This window comes from Balaenoptera musculus, chromosome 11, assembly GCF_009873245.2.
Source record: "Balaenoptera musculus isolate JJ_BM4_2016_0621 chromosome 11, mBalMus1.pri.v3, whole genome shotgun sequence".
NCBI lineage: Eukaryota > Metazoa > Chordata > Mammalia > Artiodactyla > Balaenopteridae > Balaenoptera > Balaenoptera musculus.
Genome location: NC_045795.1, coordinates 10144052 through 10168877, shown reverse-complemented (window position 1 = coordinate 10168877; position 24826 = coordinate 10144052). Strand labels below are relative to the sequence as shown.

The window sequence follows — 24826 nt, the reverse complement described above, 5'->3', positions numbered from 1 at the left end:
ACATGAGGTTTATTTTCTGGACTCTGTTCAGCTGTGTCCTTCCATATACTTAGGTCTTCTGTATTTCTTCCAGCAGCATTCTGTCATTTTCAGAGTATAAGTTTCACATAGAAGGCAATGTTTTAAAAGGTGCCTTCCTAGTTCCCACCACTTATACACAAATGAAGAACTATGGTCTAAGCACATAGGCTGTAGCTGATTAAAAAGACCTGGAGAAGTCTAGGAAGAAAGCCAGCTCACTCACCTGAAGAGGATTATATTTAAGTGTTTCCACACTGTCTGGGACACAATTTTATCCCAATGAAAAAGAGCATTGGTTCTCATCCTGGCTGCACATTAGAATCACCTAGAAAGCTTATATAAGTCATGGGGCTCAGGCTACACCTCACACCAATTACACCAGAATCTCCTGAGTCATCATCAGATTTTTAAAACCTGAGGTAAAAACCACTGACTAAAGTAATGACAAGAAGCTTCAGTGACGTTTTCTTTTATTTATTCATATTTATTTATTAGTTTATAGTCTACCTTATTCTGGAAAGGAATTAAACAGACTGACAAGAATATATAAACTACATTAAAAATGAAGAGAGAAAAGCAGGGGTGAAAAAAAGCAAAACAAAGGTGAAGACATAAAACGGAACCTAGAATGAGACTACAAATGAATACTGCGATAATCTACACTTTCCACACAAATTTGGGAAACAGTATCAGTATGATAATATGGCCACAAGTACAAATATTCTTGACAGTAAGACCAAAGAGGAATTTTCCCAGGGGGCCCCACGGTGAGAACAGTGCATGATGGAGTTCTGCATGGGTATCTCCTGGGCTTACGTGCTGAGTCTTCAGCTGACCTACCTCTAAATGCCATTACTAAATCTAGCTTAAAAATACAAATAAAAGTAAAGTCTAAAGAATCAAGGAAGAACTTTCAAAATGTGAAAAACAAAAGCCCTATGGCAAACTTCCCGTAAAAAGACACAGCTACCTTCATCTAGGTTTGATACTTTGTTTTCTTCCATCAAAGCCAACTATAGGCCAAATAAGAAAACACAAACTCCGTGTTTTTAAATTAGAATAGTAAGTAAAATCTGCTTGGATGACCACGTCCAAACCTGCTCAACAGCGTGCATTCCCACCTTGGTAGTCCCGGTACCTGAATCTGTTCGCTGCTGCGGTGACTTCCATGTTAAATTCAGCCACCGGTACCCCCCGGGCAGACACCTGGGGGGCAAACATGGCGGCGGGGTAGACCACTGAGGAAGTTCCCACCTACAGAGCAAACAAACGGAAACGAACAAATGACCACACTGTGGAGAAGAAACAGCTTTTCAGAAAACCTATCAGAAACCTGGGCCAGTTTGTGGTGGCAGGTGTGAGGACAGCTAAGCTGGATGGCGTAAGTGGAGAGCGTCTGAGGGACAAACAGGGAGGCAGGAGGCACCCCTCTGGCTGATCCCTAGAACTCGGGAAGGACACGCGCTACGAAGAGAAGAGCTGCGCACGTGGAGAGAATGGCAGAGAAATGACTCGATCGTCACCCAAAGGGGGTTAGTTTTAGTTTTGCTTCTGCTCTTTGAAGAGGTGCAAATAATCCATGTTCCTTTTAAGTTAGAAAATTCAAAGAGAAACACATACATGTCATTCCTAACCCTACTTCTACCAAGATTATCACTGTTCACATTTTGATGTATATTCTTTCAGGTTTTTCTCTACCAATATATATTTATAAACATTCTTTACAAGAGCAGGGAGACCAGACCAAGTTTTATGAGCCAGCTTTCCTTGCTTAACCGTCTATCAAGCACACTGATACCAGATGCAACAGTGGGACGCGCTCAAGAAATACCAGCTGAATGAACACGCACCCACGAGAGGCCACCTCTGCTTTTAGAGATGTGTTAGGAGAATCTGAAATGTGCATGCCCTTTGTCCCATTAATTCCACTTCTAGGAAACCTGCCCTCAGGAAATACCTTGAAGAGCACGCTAAGAGTTACATCTAAGGACGTTCATCACACACTGTTTAAAATATCAAAATCTGAAACAGCCTAAGTGTCCGACAGTGGAGGATTGGTTAACTATGTCCTTTTATATCCATACAACGGAACGCCACGCAGCCAGTTAAAAGATGATGTGGATTTGGACGTACTGACATGAGATAGGCTAAGTGAACTGCTATGTGAATAAAGCAGCTTCCAAGCAGAACACATAGCATGAACCCACTTTTGAATTTGAATATGTCTACATCTGCGTAAGAGAAGGTCTAGACCAGGGTGGGTAAGCTTTGTGTAAAGGGCCAGACAGTAAATTTTTCAGGCTTTGCAGGCCATGCAGTCTCCGTCACAAATACTCAACTCTGCTGTTACAGTGTGACAGCAGCCATAGGCAGCACATAGAAGAAAGGGTATGGCTATGCGCCAATGCAACTTTGTTCACAACATAGTGTACACTATCATCGTTTGCTCCCCTCTGGTCTAGAAGAGATCACACCAAAATGCTAACAGTGACTATTTTCGGATGGTGGAATTACTGGTGATCTCTAATTTCTTCTTTATAATTTTATACTTTTTTGTATTTTCTCAAATTTAATAACGAGCGTGTGTTACTTTCAAAATCAGAACCAATAACGTGCTCTTTTCATTGTTTCTCTTCCAGGGGGGAAAGGCTTTGAGAAGCCCAAGACATGGTCTTCCACAGTTTCATATTTTGAGATTGTATCTTTTTTTTTTTTTTTTGAGATCGTATCTTATTCACTGTTTCTTAGTTTTTCTGTAGGGCACCCCCAGACCCTCAACACACCCTTAAGAAAAGGAAGGAAGGAGGGAGGAGGGGGAGAGAGGGCGAAGGGGGGGGGGGGGGGGAAGAGGGAGGAAGGAAAAGAGGGGGAGGGAGAGGGGAAGCAACACCCACCCCCACGCCCCACGCCTGGTGTTTCAGAGCACCCCGAGGATCAGGGAAGGGCATGACCTACCACTAGACACAAGTCACAGAGGGCCAGCTCCCTGTCAACCTCCTCCAGGATGGCAGGGTCCAGGTTTTCTCCAAACCACACCACGTGAGGTCGCAGCAGGCCCTCACATGCTGCCTCGTCACACCTGGAAGAGTGTCATCCTTAAGCCAACCCCGAGACCTGCTCCCAGGAAGGCCTGCCCAAGTGCGTCAGGGGCAGCCGGGAGCCGCACCAGGTCCCGTCTGTCCGGGTGGGTCACTCTGAGCCTTCCTAGCCCCCATCCCTTCCCTCCAGCCCGCATGAGCTTGCCCTGAAGGTGTAGCTTTACCTGCCCTTATAAAGTTTCTGTCTTGTCTGGATGCACTGGGTTGACGTGCTGGTGAAGGCGTTTCAGCCAGCCTCGATGTCCCCTTTCTAAACAGCTGTCTCTTTCCCAGTTGCTTCCTCACAGTCACGGGCACGCTCGTGCTCACGGTCAGCCAGGCCCAGGAGGAACGTACTGGGCTGAGGTTTGCCTCTAACATGTCAACGGCTTGCTAATTTCATCAGTGACCTCCTTCTTCCTTCTCTCAGATTCACCTCTCTCTTGCCCTGTCTCTAGCCAAGTTCTCCAGTGTCAATTCCTAAAAATCTCTCATCTTTCATTCGCTACTATCCCAGGTCATCTTATAATTACCTTCTAAAATAATCTCCCCCAAACACCATTTTCATCATATTAACCTCCTACTCAAGATTCTTTTAGATCAAAACTTTCAGATCAAAACTTCGGAATTTAGTAATGAAAACTTATTCTTTTAGAGCGAAACTTTGAATTTAGTAATGGAAACCCTTATTAAGAAAAATGAAAAAGGTTAAGTCAACCAGGGAAATACTGAAATAATCACTTTTTAGAGAGTAACAATGTGCTTTCACATATTCAGTGCTCTGATTAGTCCTGCAGTAAAGGGAACATACTTTAACTTTGTTCAATCTAGTGTTTCCGTATTTATTTGAGCACATGACATCTTTTTTTCAAGTAATGCCTATAACATCACACGGATCTAGTGCTCTCAGAAACACTTTTGGAAGCGCTATTTTAATGTCTAGTTTTGAAAAACTGACATAAGAGTTTTTTGTTGTTGTTAATCTACAAAAATTCTATTTGGTCCTACAACTTCACCTTTGCGAGACCTCTTTCTGCCTCCGTAACCCTGGATTAGTAACTTTGATGACAAGGAGGAGGATGGAGAGGATAGCCGCTGAGGCTTACTGACCAGTTAGTTCCGGGATGCCAGCCGCTATGCTTCATATACACTGACTGGTAAGCGTCTACAACGTAACAGCTGCTGAAACTTTCCAGACCTGAAATGATCCCGCCATAACACAGAGGAGAAAGGGATGGGACAGAAGCACTTCTCTTAAGCCTGGCTTGGTTCACCTTTTGTCCTTTTGCCCTTGGCCTCATAGATCAGGGCTGGGTTCGGCATTTGCACATTTAAGAGGCATCTCACCAAATGAACTTAGATTTTGACCCCTAATTTTCTTTTCTTTTGCAATCTGGAACACCAAATACAGATCAAACATTTTTACCCACCGGGGAAGTTTCTCCACTGGGATTCTGGCATCTTGAGTTTCAGGTTCTGGAGCCCTGAAGTAAATAATATCAGAAAAGAAAGAACGTCACTGGTGTAATCGAAGAACAATGAAATAAGATAACCCAATAAGACTGTCTCTTTGCCTGGCAGTATATGGTACAAAACTCCTAATGAATACACACTGACTTAGAAGGGTACCAGGAGGATGGAGACCAAACAATTGATTACCACTGGTTCTACCTCAGGAGAGGGAATTTGTATGTGGGGGGCGGGTGGAGTAGCTGTTGTGCTAAGGAGAGTTTCATGATTTGCACGGTATATGTCATCCTAGTTGGAATCACCTGCAATGACATTATGTTAATAAGTTACGTGTATAATTTATACTGATTTAAAATGGCCAGGTAGAATTTTTCTCAATATTCTGAGTCTACTCTTAATTTTTTGCCCTAATTATAATAATAGTAAATGTTCATCATAGAAATGTTGGAAAATTCAGAAAGATATAAAGAAGAAATCAAAATTGCCCATAATCCTACCACTCCTGTTAATATTTTGTTGTATTTTCTTCTGGACTTTTATCTATATAAAGATACATCAACATGGTGTGTGTTTGTGTGTGTGTGTGTGTGTGTGTGTTTACAAAGTTGGGATCATATTGTATAGAGTTAGATTCTGTTGTTTTCACTTAACATTGTAAATTGTGAGCAAAATACTTCTTTTATCATATAGCTGTACTGTACCCAGTTTTATTTCTCATAAATATCCATGGGAATCTTAGATGAATGTTCAATTTCTTCGCATTTATATTCAACTTAGACAAAACGACATACGTCTATTCTGTAGTGCAGTATAATTACCCTTTTCCTGATAAAGCTGGACAAATTGGACTCTTGTAATTCTCAGCCACAACTCCACAAGAGGTACATCGAGTTTTAAATAAGCTACCTGAAAAACAAAAGTTAAACAAGACTGGAATTTAGTATAATCAGGAGCAATTGTCTCCACGTCTAAAGGGGTACGAAATAATTTAGTTTTTATACATCGTTTTAACAAATGGGCCTACCCCAGGTATCACAGGAAACATAAAGGCATGCAGTACTATTGAACAAGCCAGAACATCTGCCCTCCTGGACTGCATAATCTGTAGGAGAGAGAGGCAGATGAAATAACTTACTGCATGACTGAGGAGCTCTCTGATTACCCTGATGTTCAGGTGGAACTGAAGTAGTCAATTGGGTAGAAGAAGCCAATCTAAACCTAAGGGCAGGATTCACGGAGTATATGACTGATAAAGGCTCAGTAGCTTGGGATGTGTTTTACAGAATCTTAATTTTGACTTAATAAAGCTTGAATCTTTTCTACAAAAGCAGCTCAATAAATAATCAACTAACAAATGAAGAAAATAACCGTTAAAACTAGCCATGACTTATTGACCTTAACCAATAAAAGGTGATCTCCATTCACTAACTAGTCACCCCATGCCCAGTTTGAGCACGTCACACTGCAGTGGACACACACTGTTCCATTCTGTCCAGGATCCCTTCTTTGGGGAGCCACCTCTCCTCTGTCCCATGCCAAGCTGACGGAGCTGTCAGTCACATCCCCAGATACAAGCTAGGGCACGAGTTCCAGACTGGTCCAATCGTAGCAGCCTATCCTTCTAGCAGTAGTGTTTGGTCAAAAGGGAGGTATGGGATCCAAGCAAGGCCGTCCAGAGACTTATTTTCTGAGGAGACAGCTAAACTAGAGGGAGCCTGGAGCCCCACTGGGTCACTGCTTCTGGAAATTCCACAATTTGAAATGCGTTTCTTGGGATTGAACTTTTGTAGACTATTAAATGCCCTTGGGAAGAAATTCCTGCATACCCATTTATGCTCTTGTATGAATGAATTGATTAGATTTTCGGTGAGAGCAAAAAGGGGAGAGGATTAAGAAGAGGGAAGAGAAGGGTGTCATTAAGCGCAGAGAAGGGAAGCCAGAGGGACCCGAGACAAGCTCCGCGGTGTCACAGACCTGGTGGGCTCGCTGCAGCGAAGGTCACTGAGCTGGCAGCCCCCTAAAGGCTCGAGGGCTGAGCAGAAGCACAGCCTCAGCGGACAGGGCCGATCGGGGACACAGGGAGAGTAAATGGTTCCCCCAGGGATGCCAGGCCTTTCCGGGGCTGAATCCTGCTAAAGCCACAGCTGTTCAATGGCTCAAACCTCCTGCTTCCCTCAGCCCAGCTTGGGGGGCTGTCTGGGAACGTAAGGCCCCTCAGCAGGACACCCAGGGAGGGGAGAGCACACAGCGGAGCAGACCGGCCTTCTCCAGGCAAGGTGGTCTGCATTCCAGGCACCTGGGGTCTTGTTAAGATGCAGCGGGCCCAGCTGGGACATGGCAGCACCTGTGTTTTCAGGTCTGGTTCCCCCCTCCCACGGAAGACCGAGGGTCCCTCACCATGGATTTCCAGAAGGTTCTTGGTGCCAGCCTTGCGGTGCAGCTCATCGATGTTCTGCGTGATGACCGCGACCCGTCGGCCCTGCCTGCCCAGCCGGGCCTCACACTCAGCGATGGCCAGGTGCCCGGCGTTGGGCTCCTTGCTCTGCACCACCTCCCGCCGGTAGTGGTAGAACTCCCACACCTGGGATGGGTTTCGGGCAAAGGCCTGAGGGGTGGCCAGGTCCTGGGGGGCAGAAAGGAGGCAGGGGTCAGGGAGGGAAAGAAGCTCTGATGCTCCAGAAGCTGGGCGGCGGGGCTGCTGCAGCCGGGGGGACGCTCCCAGGACCCCTTTGTTCTAAGCAGAGAGGCAGCTTTAGGAGGTGCCCGCAGGAACACGTCCGTGTAGGTACATGTGGCATGGCAGCCGCAGGGCGGGGCCTGGGGCTCACGAGAGACCTTGGAGAAATCGGTTTTAACTTCCCCAGTGATGAGGCATGGAGACTGCAACCTGTCTCATCTTCCACTCAAGTTAAGTTACGAACGTGAAGTCGAGTAACAGGTGGGAAGGTAATTTAGTCTGGAATCCGCTTTTTCATGGAGCTCCACATTACAGGATACCAAGCTCATTTAATCCAGGAAGAAAAGTAAAATGCAAAATGCCCAACTGAGGTATAATGGCCATAGTTGAAAAACTCGGTTTTTTGTAACTATAATGATAGGTACACACACACACACACACACACACACACACACACACAAACTACACATATAAAAAATAGTATATACATTATAGTAACAGGATATATATAAAATACATATTTTTTAAAGTACGATTCCTCTTCTAGGAGAGGCAAGTCTCATCGACGGTGGAAGAGCAGTGTGGTCGGTAGCTGTCTGGGGCTAGAAGCTCGGGGGAGGGGAACCGTTGGCAATGACTGAAATGTTCCATAAATTGATTGAGGCGGGGTTGGGACTATGCATTTTATTTTACTATAAAGGTCACCCTTCAACCTGGTGGTAAAGTCAGCCTGCGTCTGCGGAGTGGACCATCTGTGCCGTGGATCACCCACATCAACCCTGTACTTCCTTCCTTCCTGTCCCCACTTAGACCTCCGGGGGCCCGAAGCGGTCACAGGCAGCGCATGAAGCTGCAGCCCCGGAACACAGGTGGGGTCAAACAGTCGACTGACTTCTTTGGGTCCCCCCAAACCCTGAGCTGCTCTGACACCACTGACCGCCCCTCTGGAAGCTCCTCCTGATGCCCTCTGAGCACCCCCGCCTGCCCCTACCCCGCCCCGCTTCTCAGATCCAGGGACTGCTGTCCGCAGCTCCTCCTTCTTGTGGGACCCTAAGGGCCCTCCACTCTTCTTTCTCCCCTCCCTCAGCTTTAAGGTGATGATCCCCAGACTCGCCCGGAGGGCAGCAGAGAGGTGACAAGACATCCTAAACATCTGCCAGCCTGAGACATTTAATAGGGGAAGGAAGGGCAGATTCATTAACCCTTCACTCGATAAGAAATTACCTATGAAATCTGGAAGTCATGTATTGAAGTAATTATTCATGATTGCCTTCTTTCGACCAACAGAAATCTATTAAGCATCTACATGTGCCAGAGTTCTGGGAGCTGGGGATAGAGTGATGAAGAAAACAGGCACATTTCCCTGCCCTCCAAAACCAGGGATTTCCTGGGCCAGGGCGAGGGGAGGAGACTGCCTACAGGGGCCTTGAGGGAATATTCTGGGGCACAGAAATGTTCCACACGGTGATCCTGGTGGCGGCTGCACCAGTGTGTACATTTATTAAAACTCACTGAATTGTACACTTGAAATTGGCGAATTTTATTGCACATATTGGGTTGGCCAAAAAGTTTGTACGGGTTTTTCCCAATATATTATACCTCAATAAAAACTGAATTAAAAAAACTGCATGCCCCCAGAGAACTTACATCCTAATGACCTTCATATAAAGTTTTGAGCATCACAGGCCTAAGCCTTTAACAATTCAACACTGTTTTTCACATGAAAAGTTCAGAGAAACTTTTAAAAAACGTGTAATTCTTAATCTCAACATCTATAGAAAAGTAATGAATTACGCTAAATGAAGTTTTCTGGTTCCACTTTAGTTACTAGAAGAAATCCAACTGTTATCTGAATAAGTGCAATCAATACATGCCTAGAAAGAAAGGAAAGAGGCTGCTTTGCTTAAACCTGAGATCTTAATCATACGGACTGTGTGTCGATGCCAAAACAAACAGGACAAAAGGGTCATGGTAAATTTCAAAACTTTCCTCTCTGGGTTTCAGGAGTAGGTATAGGTTCCGAGTCAGACACCATTATGGCTTCAGGCAGAAGAGCCTCTCGGTGCTCTGGAGACAGGACTAACCTGAGCTTTCCATTTTCTCCAGTAACCTCCCGCTCCTCTGAAAGTCGGCACCCCACTCTCAGCACTGACGCCAGCCCCTGAAATGATGACGATGTGCTTGGCTTTTGCAAAACACTTCCGGAAGTCAGCCATGCCTCAAGAGAGAATGAAATCTTGGTCAATTCAGGGTACCATGTGGACATTTACATCCCAAATCAATTGCCTGTATTTTGAAACTTGACCTTGCGTGAAATTGTACTTTAAGATAAGCAAATAAAAACCATTCTCGTACCATGAGGACGCCCCCGTGCACCTGATGTGTGAGTGTACAGCGTCTTAAGAAAGAGATAGGGGCTTGGGGCGCACAGCACTGGCCCTGCATCCCACCCCATCTCCCGCAAGCGGGATCTTATGTGAATGACTGACCCTCTGCCATCCTGGGTTTCCTTGGCTGTTTGACGTGCACAATAGTGCCTTCCCTAAAGGGGGGCTACTATGAGGATTAAAAAACGCTAATGGACGGGGATGCAACTTCCTTCTTAAAAGTAAAAACAAGCTTGTGTGTGTGTGAGGGCTGACCTCAGGCCCGCTGCACCCCAAAGCATTCCCTTCCTTTCCAAATTCACTTCCCTTTGAGGATCTTGCTAATTCCAGCTTCCCTCGGCATCACTACCGGGGTGAGGATGAGGGCCCCTCCTCTGTGAATAGATGCTCTGTCCCAATCTGCACCCATGACCTTCTCCTTTACGGCTCGAGTAAGAGTTGGTCTTTACAACAAGACGTCCCCAGAGACTTGGGGTAACAGAAGGGAACTGAACGCAGAGAATAACATGACCGCAGGGAGTCGTGGTCACAGCCTATGGCTTGCGCTCCAGGATCCAAGGCCTAATCCTGCACCTCCGGGCACCCTCCCGCCTGATCTCAGACCAACGGGGGCAGCAGCCCTCCTTCCGTGAGGTTCACTGCGCCCAGGCGCTGCACCAAGCACTTGATGGGCATCACAAGGCAGACTCTGGTCCCGAAACGAGTGTCATCATCCCAGGATAAGGACGAGGAGCCAGACTTGGAACTGCCGTTGTTTCTCCTGGTGGCAGAGATTAGGCTGAGAGCAACACCCTCTCTCCCAGGCGCTGCGGCTCTGCAGCCCTCGTGCCTGGGGTGAGGAAATGCCATGGCCCCGGCAGGCCAGGCCTAAGCAGTGCAGCAGAGCCGAGCATGAGCTGTGGGAGAAGAGACTTCCTCCAGTGCCCCTACCCGGAGAAGCGAGTGTGGACCAGCATGGCCTGCGGCTGGCCTGGGCCACCGGGGCAGGGTCTGCCGGGCACGGGTATCTTCCGGGAGTGGCCCGTCTGTGCTGAACCTTCAGTGGAAGCAGGTTCCTTGGCTGATGGAGCAAGCTCTCTGGTCTCCCCCGGGAGGAATGGCAGCCGAGGCTAATCAACCCTTGGACGGATCGAGCGCCCCTGAGACATGGAACCGGCGATGGAGGAAGGGAAGGAAGACAGTGGCATGGGGGCTCACAGACAACAAAGTGAACGTTAAAGGGAAGGTGACGTCACTGTGTACCCCAAGCTGGTGACGTGGATCGTACCAGTTTCTCATGCTTGTTGGCTCCTCCAGGCAGGGCAGGGCCCTCCTCACCCTTGTAAGCTCAGAGCTGCCTCTACGGCTAGCCCAGGACAGAGAATCTCAAAAGAGGCTCAAAATCTCTCCTCCCCTTCCCTTCCTCTCTGACGACTGGTAAGAATAAACAAAGAATAAAAGCAGAGCCTCAGAAACAAAAGATGCAGAGGCTCCGGCTCCCTCTCCCACTTGGCCCTGGAGCTCTGGGACCATGCTTTCAGCAGCATAAGCTCAAAGGAATAAAGACGGTCTAGGCACACTGTTCCCTCGGGTGTAACCAGCCCAGCGACCTGCCAACCGCACTAGCGCTCTGCCGGAATTCGCATCCCTTTCAGAGACAGACCAGTGTGAAAAACAGGGCCCACTAAAGCTGTCCAAGGAAGAATTCGGAAAAAGAAACCCAGTCTGGGTGGGTTAGAGGTTGTAGTCTGATCTAATCTCCTGAAAGAACAAGATGTTTAATAAGAAAATACATCAGTACTTTTCTAGGAACTATTTACATGACTCCCGGATTCAAAATCTACAAACATCCTTAAGGACCTAAAGTTCACCCATAGAACTTTCCCCTAAAAGTCTTTTCTATCTCAAATGTAAACTCTGTCATCCTACTGATGAATAGATTCCTAGGTCAGAGTTGACTTGCAGGTTTTTGTCAGGTAGAGATACAAATCATTTGTCTAGTAGAAAATTTAACCCCATAGTACCCCATAGGACGATCACTAGCTTTCTTGCCCTGCCAAGAGGTGAGGGGTTTAAAATACAAATCATGTGTGAAAAGCTTAAATGCAAACATTCTGAAGAAGCAACAGAATGTCTTAAATGGACTTAACTTGGCTATTGAGAGATAATTCTGACCCTGTCCTAGAAAGGGCTTCCCTAAGGACAACAGGACAGAGTGACTTTCTCCAGCATCCTGCCCCATACCCACTTCAATACAGACATTCCCCCTCACAGGGCAGGAACATTCAGGTATTTCAAATTCCACTGGAGATGAGGTGGCAGGCTATGAAGACCTACTTGAACTTGGACGAGCCATTGTTAGGCAAATCTTGGTTTGCACAGAGGCTGGAGGCTTCAATCCGCAATACAGCTGGGAAAGTAAACGGCTTGGGACAATCCGGAGAGGTGGCATCAGGTTCTCTGTGTCGCACTAATTATTGAGATGGGCTTTAGAAAAATTACAAAACAAAGAGAAACAATCAGAAAATACTGGTATTTCTGCAAATATATACATACACACATACACATATATGCAAAAGAATGCCCTTAACAAAAATCCTCCGTAGCAATTTTCATGGCGTTCATCCTCTAAACCAGCTGTTTTCATTGTGTGTTCTAAAGCGCTCCTAGGTGCCCAGAATAGTGGTTTACAAAGTACGGTCCCCAGACCAGCATCAGCAGCATCCCCTGAGATCTTGTTAGAAATGCAAAGTCATGAGCTCCACCCCAGATCCACTGAATCAGGAACTTTGGCAGTGGGCCCATATCTGTCTCCGGGTGATTCTGATGAGTGCTCAAGCTTGAGAACCACAGCCTTAGAGGCTTGGGAAGGGGTCAGATGGGAGAACTCATTTGAAACACAGCTTCTGATGCTTTCAAAACGGTATGAAAACCACTGGCTTCTCAACTTTGCGTCAAAATATAGCTTCTAGGGCTTCCCTGGTGGCGCAGTGGTTGAGAATCTGCCTGCTAATGCAGGGGACACGGGTTCGAGCCCTGGTCTGGGAAGATCTCACATGCCGCGGAGCAACTAGGCCCATGAGCCACAACTACTGAGCCTGCCCGTCTGGAGCCTGTGCTCTGCAACAAGAGAGGCCGCGATAATGAGAGGCCCGCGCACCGCGATGAAGCGTGGCCCCCGCTTGCCGCAACTAGAGAAAGCCCGCGCACAGAAACGAAGACCCAACACAGCCAAAAATAAATATAAAAATAAATAAATAAATAAAGATTACTATAAAAAAAATATAGCTTCTGTGAGAATGTAAATTCTGAGAACTGCACTAGGCAGGGAAGATATGCACTATGACAAGAAATAGGGTTAAGATGACATCGTCTCAAAGAAAACTGCGAGTCTTAAAGCGCATTTAGTAAATCTTTACCTATCCCTGAGGAGTTATATAAAAGAAAAACAGACACAGAGAAAGGCCATATTCAGATCCATGACATCAAAAGGGTAACTGACATAGCTGACTTCTATCCAGTGGATCACACTGTTGGCAGAACTCAGGATTAAAGGTCTGCATATACAGGAAAAATAGAAAAATAACACATTTCCCAAAACCTGACAATCCCTTTGGAGGACAACCTATCAAAAACAAATGCATTTTCCCTTTGACTTAGCAATCCCAAGTCTGGATATTTTTACAACAGTGAGACTTGCACACATCCAAAATGACATATCTACAGGGCTGTTCTTTAGACTACTGTGATTAACAGCAAGAGACTAGAAACAACCTACATGTCCATCTGCAGGCAATGAGTTCAATAAACAATGACACATTCACAGTACGCAACATGGCTGCTATAAAAAAAGAATGCACGTATGACTCTACGTATATGATATTCTGGACTAGATAAAACTATGGGGACAGAAAACATATTAGTGGCTGCCGGAGCAGGGAGGAGTGAATACACAAAAGGGCACGAGAGGATATGGGGGAGTGACAGAATTGTCCTACATCCTGATTGTGGTGGTGGTTACATGATTGTGTTGTCACAACCCACAGGACTCTGCACTAAAAAAGGGTTAATTTTACTGCATGTAAACTATAAAATAGTTTAAAAATAAAAATAATGGGTTTCAGTTTTGCAAAATAAAAAGAGTTCTGGAGATTGGATGCACAACAATGTGAATGTACCTAACACGACTGAATCGCACCCTGAATAATAGTTAAGATGGTAAATTTTACATTATATGTATTTTACTACAATTAAACAACGACCCAAATGAACAAAGTCTAATTCAAAGTCTAATTAAATGTGATTTGCTGGTTGACTCAGTATTTATAAGCAGACAGCTCGCTGGCTTCAGAAGTGAGTGTTGATATCAGTAGAGCAGAGGGTATTCAGAGAGGTTAAAAATAAATGTCTGGAAGGTGAGTCTCAAAACTCTGTTAGTGTCAAATCAGATTATTTAATTCCATACATCTTTCCAATGTTCAGATTTCACATGTTAAAAATAAAAAACAGAATGAGTTGTTCCCTCTAATCCGATAAAGATCTCCAGAATAGGGGACAAAAGTCAGGTGCAAATAGTGTCTTGTAAGAGAAAGGAAGGGGGATACATGTTATACCATAGTACTTACTTGCATTTGTGTTTAAAAAAAAATGGAAGAATTCCCAAGAAATTAGTAACAAGAATTGGCGTGAGAAGTAGGATGTATGGCGACAAGAGTGGAAGTGAGGCTTTTCAACAGGTGTGTGTATATATTGTTTGCATTGCCAGTGCTCTCCAGCAGAAGTCTAGAACACACCTGCAGCTGAGCAAGTGCCAGGACGGAGCAGCTCACGGTAAGGAGCTGCAGGCGACCTGGTGATGTGTTGGAAAGGATTTATTACAGGATTCGGGCTTGTGCTGGGTAAAGCTGGGGAGGGTCAGGAAGGAGGCTTTGATCTGGATTGGATGCTGTCAGGAAAAAGTATACTTTAATTGGATAATTCAGTGAGTGTGATCTAGGAGGAAGGAGTGAAGTGAGGCTTGAGCTGGGATTGGTCAAGAGGCAACAGCCCTCCTATTAGCCAGGATAGGAGGGTGTTTTGCCATTTCTGTGGTTTAGACAAAGTGCTTATTTATGTCTGGGTTCAGACCTAATTATGGAGTTGTCTTATTTTTGCCCGGATTCATCACGATCACAGGGTGGCCTTGTCTGATGTTGGTGTTCTGTGAAATTATTTATGTTCAGCAGGCCTATCAGACAGTGCCAGGTCAAAATCTGGAAGCAAACCAAATGTCTATCAACTTTTAAAAGGGTAAACAAATTGTGATTCATCCATACAATGAAATCTTATTCAGCAATAAAAAGAAAAAACTGGTAATACATGCAACATGGATGCATTTTCAAAATATTACACAATAGTAATACGACAGTGGAGAAGCCTGGCAGATACTACCTTAACCAAGTAACCAAAGTTAACATCACCAGTTCTAAGACATACTGACTTCATCTACCTCCTTCATACTACTTCATTTTCATCTATCATATGATGCCATGAGAAGAGCAAAACATCACTTGGGTGGTATTTTTCCCCAAAATGCAATAGCTCAATTTAATTGTAAGAGAACATCAGACAAACCCCAATTGAGCAAGCATTCTATGGCAAAAGTGGCCAGTACTCTTCAACAAAGCTATGAAGGTTATGAAGGATAAAGACTGGGGACATGTCCCAGTTTGTAGACTAAGGAGGCATGACAACTAAATGCACTGTGGGATCCTGGACTGGATTCAAGACATGAAAAGGGACATTAGTGGCAACATCTGAATGAAGCCAGCCAATTAGTTAACGGTACTATATCAATGTAAACGTCCTAGTTTAGATCTAAACTAGTACTAAACTGAGTAAGGTAAGATGTTAACCTTAGGGGAAACTGCGTAAAAGGTATATGGGAACTCTGTATACTATGTCTGCAACATTTCTATTAACCTAAAATTATTTCAAAAATAAAGTTGCACGGCTTCCCTGGTGGCGCAGTGGTTGAGAATCTGCCTGCCAATGCAGGGGACACGGGTTCGAGCCCTGGTCTGGGAAGATCCCACATGCCGCGAAGCAGCTGGGCCCGTGAGCCACAACTACTGAGCCTGCGCGTCTGAAGCCTGTGCTCCGCAAAAAGAGAGGCTGCGATAGTGTGAGGCCCGCGCACCGTGATGAAGAGTGGCCCCGCTTGCCACAACTAGAGAAAGCCCTCGCACAGAAACGAAGACCCAACACAGCCATAAATAAATATTTTTAAAAATAAAGTTGCTTTCTTTTGAAAAAAGGAAAGCATTATGCTAAGTGAAGGAAGCCAGACCCAAAAGGCTGCCTACTGTTTGAGACCATTTATATGATATTCTGAAAGGGCAAAACTATAGGTACAGAAATCACCTCCATGGTATCCAGGGACTGACGGAAGGGGAAGGCAGGTAGGGCCAGGGAAAATTCTATGTCTTTATTTTGTGGTGTTTTTACAAAACTCATAGACTGTATAACAAAAGGGTGAATTTTACAGTATATAAGTTGCATTTCAATAAACCTCATTTAAAAACAACAAGAAGCAAACAAACTTTCATGCAAACAAAATGTCAACAAATTTTCACTGTAACCTGTCTCTGCTTTAATCAAAAAGACTGGACAAGTAGCTTGGAATTCTGAAAAAGAGAGTAGGTTAGAGAAAAATAGTGTAGTGTTGGTTTCCAGAACAACCTCAGGGGACAAGACCCTCTGGAGTCATGAGGTCAGAGGCAAAGATAGTGCCAAAAAAGGCCCCTGGCTGACAGGCTGCCAGGGGGAGAAGGTGGGCAGGCTCAGATGCCCAGTGGCCAAGGAGGGCCACTCTGGTGGGCAGCCTGCAGACCACAACAATGGGGATGCCCGACTACCCTGAAAAGCCCCCCAGTGCTTTATTTAAAGGAAGCATGAGGAAAACAGCTTGGCAGGATTTTCCACCAGCATGGGCGTAAGCTTCTGACAAACTTCAATTGATTTGGAACAACTAACTACTTGAACACCTCAATAACGGTGTAACTATCTACAGTTTATGCTTTATTTTTTTAACTATGGAAAAATTTAAACATATACAAAAATAGAATAGTATTACTAACTCGTATGTATGTTCCCATCACTCAGCTTCAATAATTATCAAGAAAAGGGGTTTTTCTCAGATCCAGCTGAGGCTTTAAGATATTGTCATAGATGATAAATGTTAAACTTGCACATCTTCATGAACACTGTAAAGATTAATGTTCCCAAAACTGCTTCACTTTACTAAAAGCTCCTTATATGTTGCATGAAGTTACTTATGCTATTTTGTGCTTAATATGTTCAGCTATTTCTCTCAAAGATGTTTGATTGCACTGTTGCTTTCTAATATTTAAATCTGGAGACATCAATTTGATCCAGAAAATTATTTTCTTCCTCTGTAAGTTTTTAAATGTTGGAAAGCATTCCCACTTATTTTCAAAGAATTCTAGACCAACTCCTGAGTAAACTGTCATAGTTTTTCTTAGACATGAAGGTAGGATTTTTAAAGTCATTAAGAATTTAAAAGGATTTAAGGATTTAAAATCCAATCAACAAAGGCGTCAACATAAAGCAATTGACTATACTGCTATATGCACAGCTCTTCTGCATGAGCGTCTAAATGGTGGGTCTTCTCCTGGATAGCTGTGAATGAAGGCAAATCTTCATTCTACTCTGAACTTAGGTATTTAATTTGTTGCTAATTATAAAGAGTTGTCAAAAATTTGAGAATATTAAGAAGGAGTTTTTAATTAGAATTGACAAAATTAAGACTTGTATTATCTGGGTAAAATGTTATTAATTTTTCATCTAAGTTTTTCTATTCAAATGTTCTCATTATTGAGTAATAATAATTACTTTCACCATAATACTGAACTCAAAATAATAAAATGGAAAAAAGTTTTCCTTGCTCATGTTTCAATATTTCCAAAAACCACTAGTATCTAGATTGTTTGTCTAGGAAATGCAATGAGCAAGTACTTTGGGGGAAGACAGCTTTAGTTCTCATCTTATGTGAATTATAATGTCTACTGACATACACATATATTTTATATATATGCATATAAACAAACTCATGAATTGTATACAATTAAAATACTCCTTTTGGGCTTCCCTGGTGGCGCAGTGGTTGAGAATCTGCCTGCCAATGCAGGGGACACGGGTTCAAGCCCTGGTCTGGTAAGATCCCACATGCCGCGGAGCAGCTAGGCCCGTGAGCCACAACTACTGAGCCTGCGCGTCTGGAGCCTGTGCTCCGCAACAAGAGAGGCCGCGATAATGAGAGGCCCGCGCACCGCGATGAGGAGTGGCCCCCACTTGCCGCAACTAGAGAAAGCCCTTGCACAGAAACGAAGACCCAACGCAGCCATTAATAAATAAATAAATAAACCCAAAGTTAAAAAAAAAAGTTGTGCCATTAAAAAAAAAAACTCCTTTTAAATATGTATATTCTTTTTATTTCAAATCTTTTATCATACTAATTTATTAGTGGAGTCTAAGTTTTTCATGTCTATCTGAAGTAATGCATCAGTGAGATAATTTTGGTCTTATGGGTTACAAAAACTAAACAGGTCTACTGCCTGTTTTATTAGTCATCACATGACTTTTTTTTTTTAATGAATGTAGGAATTGTTTTGCTAAATTTTCCATTAACTTACAAGATGTTCTCCAAGTCTCTCAGTAAATGTGAAAACAAAGGAGAGATTAAGAACAAAACTTTTACGTTTTAGAACAGTGCCACCTGAAGTTTATCTCCATGATTGTAAATGCTCAGAACATAAGTCTATTTTCAAGATGCTACCTCAAAGTATTCATCGGAAGCATCCTCTGTGCCAACATTTATCTGCGATTCTGAGGGATCAGGGTGGGCAGTGGTTCTAGCTTCCACAAGCTCACAACCTGATTCAAGTGCAAAAGCAAACACCTGGGTGGTGCAGTGATAGGGTAGAAGGTCCCCACTGTGCTGAGTCAGAGGAGGAAGAACTCAGGTTATCTGGTCCAAAAGCCCTCAGGGGTGAAAACTGCCCTGGGTGAAGCCCCCAATTATCCTGCCTTGATTTTACCTTCAGGTGGGAAGAAAGGCCTCAGGAGAGAAAAACTCATTCATCACAGTCATTGGGAGCTTTCTGGGTGCAGGATAGGTTCCCAAACACTGATATTACTCTGGGTGAATGGCAGTACCCACTTAACCAGGCTTTCTTGTGAAACTGGAAACTCACCTACCCAATTAGAAAAAAAGAAAAATGCCTCAGGTTCCCTGTTGATAAAGGGGGCACCCCACCAATTCTGAAAAATACAATAAATGTAAGGTTATATTAGGAATTCGAGAGAAAAAATAATTTACAAAACATTAATTTGAAATACATGACAATGGGCTTTCCTGGTGGTGTAGTGGATAAGAATCCGCCTGCCAATGCAGGGGACACGGGTTTGAGCCCTGGTCCGGGAAGATCCCACATGCCGCGGAGCAACTGAGCCCGTGCGCCACAACTACTGAGCCTGCGCTCTAGAGCCCGCGAGCCACAACTACTGAAGCCCATGCGCCTAGAGCCCACGCTCTGCAACAAGAGAAGCCACCACAGTGAGAAGTCCGCGCACCGCAACTAGAGGAAGCCCACGTGGCAGCAATGAAGACCCGTCGCAGCCAAAAATAAATAAATAAATTTATAAAAAATAATAAAATACACAGTAAGTACATTGCAAAGGAACTGCAAAAACTTACACAGGTGTTCACTAAATACTTTTTGAACACCTATGAGCTAAATAAATGCAATGCTCTAGCCCCCAGGTATCGACGTTGGCAGACTCACTTCCTCTCCCCTACTACCACCTGCTCTTGCCAAGGTCACCAGCCTTGCTAAACCCAAGGCTCCTACTTGATCACGTCCAGCCTCTGACCCATTTGATCACCTCTCCGGGAACCACTTCCTCCTCCCGGCTTCCAGGCGCCATCCTCTCCTGGTTTTTCTCCTACCTCGCTGGATCTCCCAACCTCCCAGGGCTTCAAGATGGCACTGCCCCCTCCAACGCCCAACACATGGCTCCCACCTCATACAGCCAAGCCCGAACTCCGGAACGTTCCCCAAAACTTCTTCCTACAAAGCCTTAGGGCACCATCCTCCTTGGTGCCCACTTCTCCTCTCCTTCAGCATCTCGCACCCACAGCCCGACAGCTCAGCAAATCCCGAGGGCTGCAGCTTTACACTACCTGCGGATCTGGCCGTTCCTCCCACGCCCACCAGCAGGCCTAGGCCACCTCACATCTGCCACCCGGGCTGCTGCAGTGCCCAGAGTGACTCTACTCCAAGGGGACGTCCTGCCCGGGGCCCCCAGGGGCTCCCCCTTCACAGAGGCCTACCAGGCCCACCTGCCCTGGCCACATGACTTTCCGACCTCGTTTCCGCCCCTCCCTCGTCTCTCGGGCCGCAGCTGCCTCTGTGCTGTGCCAGAAAAACACCGGGCCTCGGGCCTCCGCACGTGCGGCTGCGGCCGGGGCTGCCTCCCGGGTCCACCCGTGGAAGTTGGGGGCGCTCCCCTCCCCCTCGCGCTCCCCCTCCCCCTCGCGCTCCCCCTCCCCCTCGCGCTCCCCTCCCCCTCGCGCTCCCCCTCCCCCTCGCGCTCCCCCTCCCCCTTCGCCACCATCCTGGACCCCGGAATCAGCGGGTGCGTTTGAGCCGCGCAGGCGCGCCGCTGGCCGGCTGGCCCCGCCTCCGCGCCCGGCCCGGTGAGCCCCCGGTCCACACCCAGCCGCTGAGCTCGGCCCCGCGGGAACGCGTGCTCTGCCGGACCCCAGGCCGGAGCCCAGGAAGGCCGCGCAGACGCCGGCCTGACCCCAGTGCTGACGCACCTGCAGGAGGCCCGAGCAGCGGCAGCGGCTGCGGCTCTGGCGCGGGGGCGGGACGACGAGGCCGGGGGCGGGACGACGAGGCCGGGGGCGGGACGACGAGGCCGGGGGCGGGACGACGAGGCCGGGGGCGGAGCGGCTTGACCCACGTGCCCGGGCTTCCGCGGCCCCTGCCGGAGACGCGCACCTGGCCGGGTTCCCAAGCCTTGGGGGGCCCTTCCCTGGGCCTGTTCATCGTCGAACAAGATTGTTCTTTTGCATTTCTTTCTTTGGGGGACGGCCGGCCGGGGGGAGGGGACAGGCTCTTACTTCGTCTTTGTGAGCTTCCCAGACATGTTGTGAATGACGAGCTGCTTTCCTCCTTGAGCCTGCAGCTGATCGCACAACTTTGCGACAGAGCACTTGGAATTATAGGTCGGCTTTTTCTGAGACGCTATTTCCAATGATGGTTAGCGGGGCTCCCAGGCCAGCCCACCAAAGCTGAGTGCCGGTGCTGAGATCCTGACCCCATGTCCGAAGGGAACAGTTTCAGGTCCTCGAGGACTCTGTGACCCACGTGGCTCCACGTGTCTGATTGCCCGTAAAATCACTCATCTTTCTTTGTCTTTGATTCAGGGTTACCACCAGCACTGATTTTCTCAGAATAGAATTGCTTCTGGGTGCGCCAGTAATCCTAAAGGCAAGCGGTCTGAGAACTCGGTTGCATAGAATGTTATGGTAACATTTGTTTTCCCAACTCAGACCTCAACCACTTCCCTCGGTTTGGCTGGAAATCCAGCCCACTTTGGAGCCTCTCTTGCTCCTGCAGGCTGTACCAGCCTTCAGGGCCCTATGGGGTCCAAGAAAATTGGAGAAGGGCCTCACGTCTGGCTGCTGTATTTTCCTAACATGTATATGGCACTTTGCACCAGACACCTCTAAGAACTTCACATGTATTAACCAATTGAAACCTTCCCCACCACTCGATAAAATATATAGGGTTATCCCCACTTTCCCCTCAGTGGGGAAACTGAGACCCAAGGAGGTCAAGTAACTGCCCAAGATGGAAAGGCTGTTGAATAGTAGAACTGGGATTTGTAAGCGCTTTGGCTCCAGACACAAGGGTCCGTGCCACCACATATACTGCTACTCATTGAAGTGTTGTTGTTTCGTCGCTTTTCGAGCTTATGGTGTTAGCCATCAGGTGTTAATCCTTTCCTTCATTCAGACATTGGGGGAGGAGGGAAGGCACGCTGTGGGGAAGGCCCAGTGCCCCTCGCTGCAACCTTCCGTGGTCCAAGGGCCCAATATGTAGCTCTCTGCCACCCCCCACAGGTGAGGCCCCCTCTGAGGCATCGCATTCCATCAAGCCCCAGGGGTCACCACCCACAGCTACCCAGCACACATCCCTCAACCTCATCCCTTCTTCCAGGCTTACAAAAGCTGACTCTTCCACCAGTGTCAGGCTACTTCCTCTTCTGGAAGCATCAACCACCATCTTTTCCATCCTTAGAGCAACTCCAGCTTAATTTCTTGATGGCCTTGTTCTTCCAAAACAAAGGCTGGTCCCTCTTCCTGGAATGTTCATTTTTCATTCCTTCCATAGTAACTCGTCTCATCCTTCCAGCCTCAGCTCAGTTGTCACTTCCTCAAGGAGCCTTCTCTGACCCCAGCTCCCCCTGCCTCCACTTGGTGAGATGCAGGCTCTTACAGCACCATAGCAGTTAGCCCAATGAAGACTTCAAATAGATTTCTGTTCATGTGATGAAATTTTCTCTCCCCACCAGGCTGTAAGTTTCCCTGAAGATGACCCTTTTGTCTCTGTTTGCTCACCGTGATATTTCCAGTCCCTCACACTACCTGATAGGAGATGCTCAATTTATGAATTCATTTAATATGTATTAAATGAATGAATGAACAAGCTCGCAGGAAAAGCAGCCCAGAACTCAGAGGATAATGGCTTGGCTGTCTTTACTAAATTGAAGACAAAGCAAATTACTTTTTCTTTCATGTTGCGTGTGGGTCCCTAGCAGCACAAAACAATTAAAAAATAAATAAGCAAAAACAGTTTATTGATAACTCACTCTATCTACAGAGGTTTTTCTGGGATAACCAGGGAGGTGATGTAAGAGTTTAGGAGCACATATGCTGGGAGTTGGTTCTGCCTCCTTCCTTTAGTGAAATTCAGACATGCCAAGCTTTACCTCTGGAAAGACAATCTTCCCCCACCCTGACTTTTACGTCCTCTTGGGGCCATTCACTTTGCTGACTACCATTCTGCCCCTCAGGCGTGGACTGTCCTCTTTAAGCCTCTGGTACAAATATAAACTTGGACATAAACCCCTAGGCTTGGTGTCTTTCACTGATTGATTTTGACACACTAGGAGAAGGCTAAAACTTTCTAAGGGAGAGCAACAAGAAAATAAGCATCAAGATCACAAAACTGCAAGAGACATAAACGCAATCCAGAGATTGTGCAAAATCCCAGCCCCACTCGATTCTATATTTCTCAGCTCCAACCTGCTTCCATGAGATCGTGCCAATGTAACATCAACACCACGAGGCCACTCCCACCCCCGTGTGTGTTGGGTCTTTCGTGGAGGAAGGCAAGAGAGCAAGGCCCTCTCTGCACAGCCCCTTAGGTTCTTTAGGCTCCAGTGTGAGTCCTGAGGGGTGGCTAACACAAAGTGTGACCCTGCCCTAAGAGGGATCCACATACACAGCACCCAAGGCTTGCGGCTCTTACCCCCTGCAGCTGGTCAGTGCGTGCGCATAGGATAGGGCTACATATATTATAGCAACCGCGCACACAGCCCAAGCTGAAGAAGTAACATTGACACGAATAGGTGAACTGAGTGGTGGTGGACAGGAAATGGGGTTGCAGGTGTTTGCAGGATCTGCGACGAGGAGTGTAAGGTTGTGAGGACAAGGCTACATCAGACAGTCTGGAGCAATGAGAAGGAAACAGTCTTTCAGGGTTGGATGGTGAGGTGTGGAGGAGCCCATACCTGTATTCTTAATGTCTGAGAGCCCTGTCCTTTTCTTTTCATGTTTAAAACATCCAGTTTGTTGTTGGTTTTTTTGGTGGATGCAATACCTTTATCTTTTTAAAGATATTGGAAGAATGACCACACCCCCTCCCAAAGAGAATTTCCCCATTGGGTCTCTTCCGTTCCACCTTTATCTGAAGATACAGCTCTCCTTTCATGCCCCCATCCATCTCCAATAAGATGTCCGCGTTCTCCACACTTAACGAGTGTTTACCACCAAATGGAAGGCTGTTCACACTTATTGAGTAGGGGGAGGAGAGGGTTAAGTGGGGAAGGTCCATGCTTGAGGACATCTCTCTTCTGAGACCTCTCCACCCTGCTACTTGGTCTCCAGGGTACTTCAGAGATAAGGATCAAAGTCCCAGGAGCTTCCAAATCCTGATTCATCCTGTTGTGGGCGACCTGTGTAGTTTGGGAGGGTTCGTTTATCCATAGTTCCATTGACATAGTCCAAGCCTCCTGAACCTCTGCATCTTGGTGTGTTTGAACCTTTTCTGGCTGAGGCCATCTCTACCCTGGCAGAAAGCCTGTGGGACAGGATATTTTCTATGAAAACTACCAGCCAACTCCCCTTCCACGGGGCCACATTCAGCTTACAAAAAATGTCCATGAAAAACCTTTCCCTGCCAAACTCTGGAAATGAAGCCATTCCCAACACAATCCTAACTCTCTTTGCTCTGCCCCTTAGGTCCCTCTAGCTGCATCATCCCACCTTTGGGCTTTTTCAGGTACATGCTGGATATCAATCCCTGAGTCCCTCCAGCTCCAGGGGGACACAGGTCAAGCTCTCTGGGGGGTTTACTGAAGCCCTCCTCACTTGGCTTGAAGTGAGGGCAAAAGCTCCCCTCTGTTCACCCATGAAGGTACAGGAAAGACACCTACATTTTAACAACTATACCCAAAGAATATTTTTCCTTTTATACACCCAAGGGTGGGTGAGGGACTTATGATGCTGTATTCTTAATTGTCAAAACCTAGAAATAACCCAAATGTCCATCAACTGTGAATGGATAATCATATTGTGGTACAGCCTTACAATGAGATACTACTCAGCAATAAAAAAGGACAAATGAATAACATATGCAACAATATGGATGAATGTCAAAAGCCTTATGTTAAATGAAAAAAGCCAAACTCAAAAGGCAACATACTGTATGATTCTATCTATATCACATTCTGGAAAAAGCAAATCTGTAGACACAAAAATCAGATCAGTTGCTAGGTGATGGGGTGGAGCAAGGGATTGACTACAAATGGTCATGAGAAAATTTGGGGGAGAGAAATAGTCTGTATCTTCACTGTAGTGA

At 46.2% G+C, this 24826-nt stretch overlaps 1 protein-coding gene across 9 annotated transcripts in view; it reads right to left on the bottom strand.

The window, feature by feature from the left end:
- The window catches only part of SIRT5 (sirtuin 5), a 29084-nt gene extending 8264 nt beyond the window's left edge, over positions 1-20820 (bottom strand). The window contains exons 1-8 of one of the 9 annotated variants that reach the window (XM_036869790.1): positions 20800-20820; positions 11949-12098; positions 9330-9463; positions 6966-7191; positions 5387-5474; positions 4529-4582; positions 2977-3100; positions 1143-1275 (exon numbers count right to left, since the gene is read on the bottom strand). In XM_036869790.1, coding sequence (XP_036725685.1) covers positions 1143-1275; positions 2977-3100; positions 4529-4582; positions 5387-5474; positions 6966-7191; positions 9330-9463; positions 11949-12063 — 874 coding nt within the window. In that variant the 5' untranslated portion in view covers positions 12064-12098; positions 20800-20820. The other 8 variants (XM_036869782.1, XM_036869791.1, XM_036869783.1 and 5 more) reach the window with 8 other exon arrangements.
- Positions 20821-24826: the final 4006 nt, after the last annotated feature.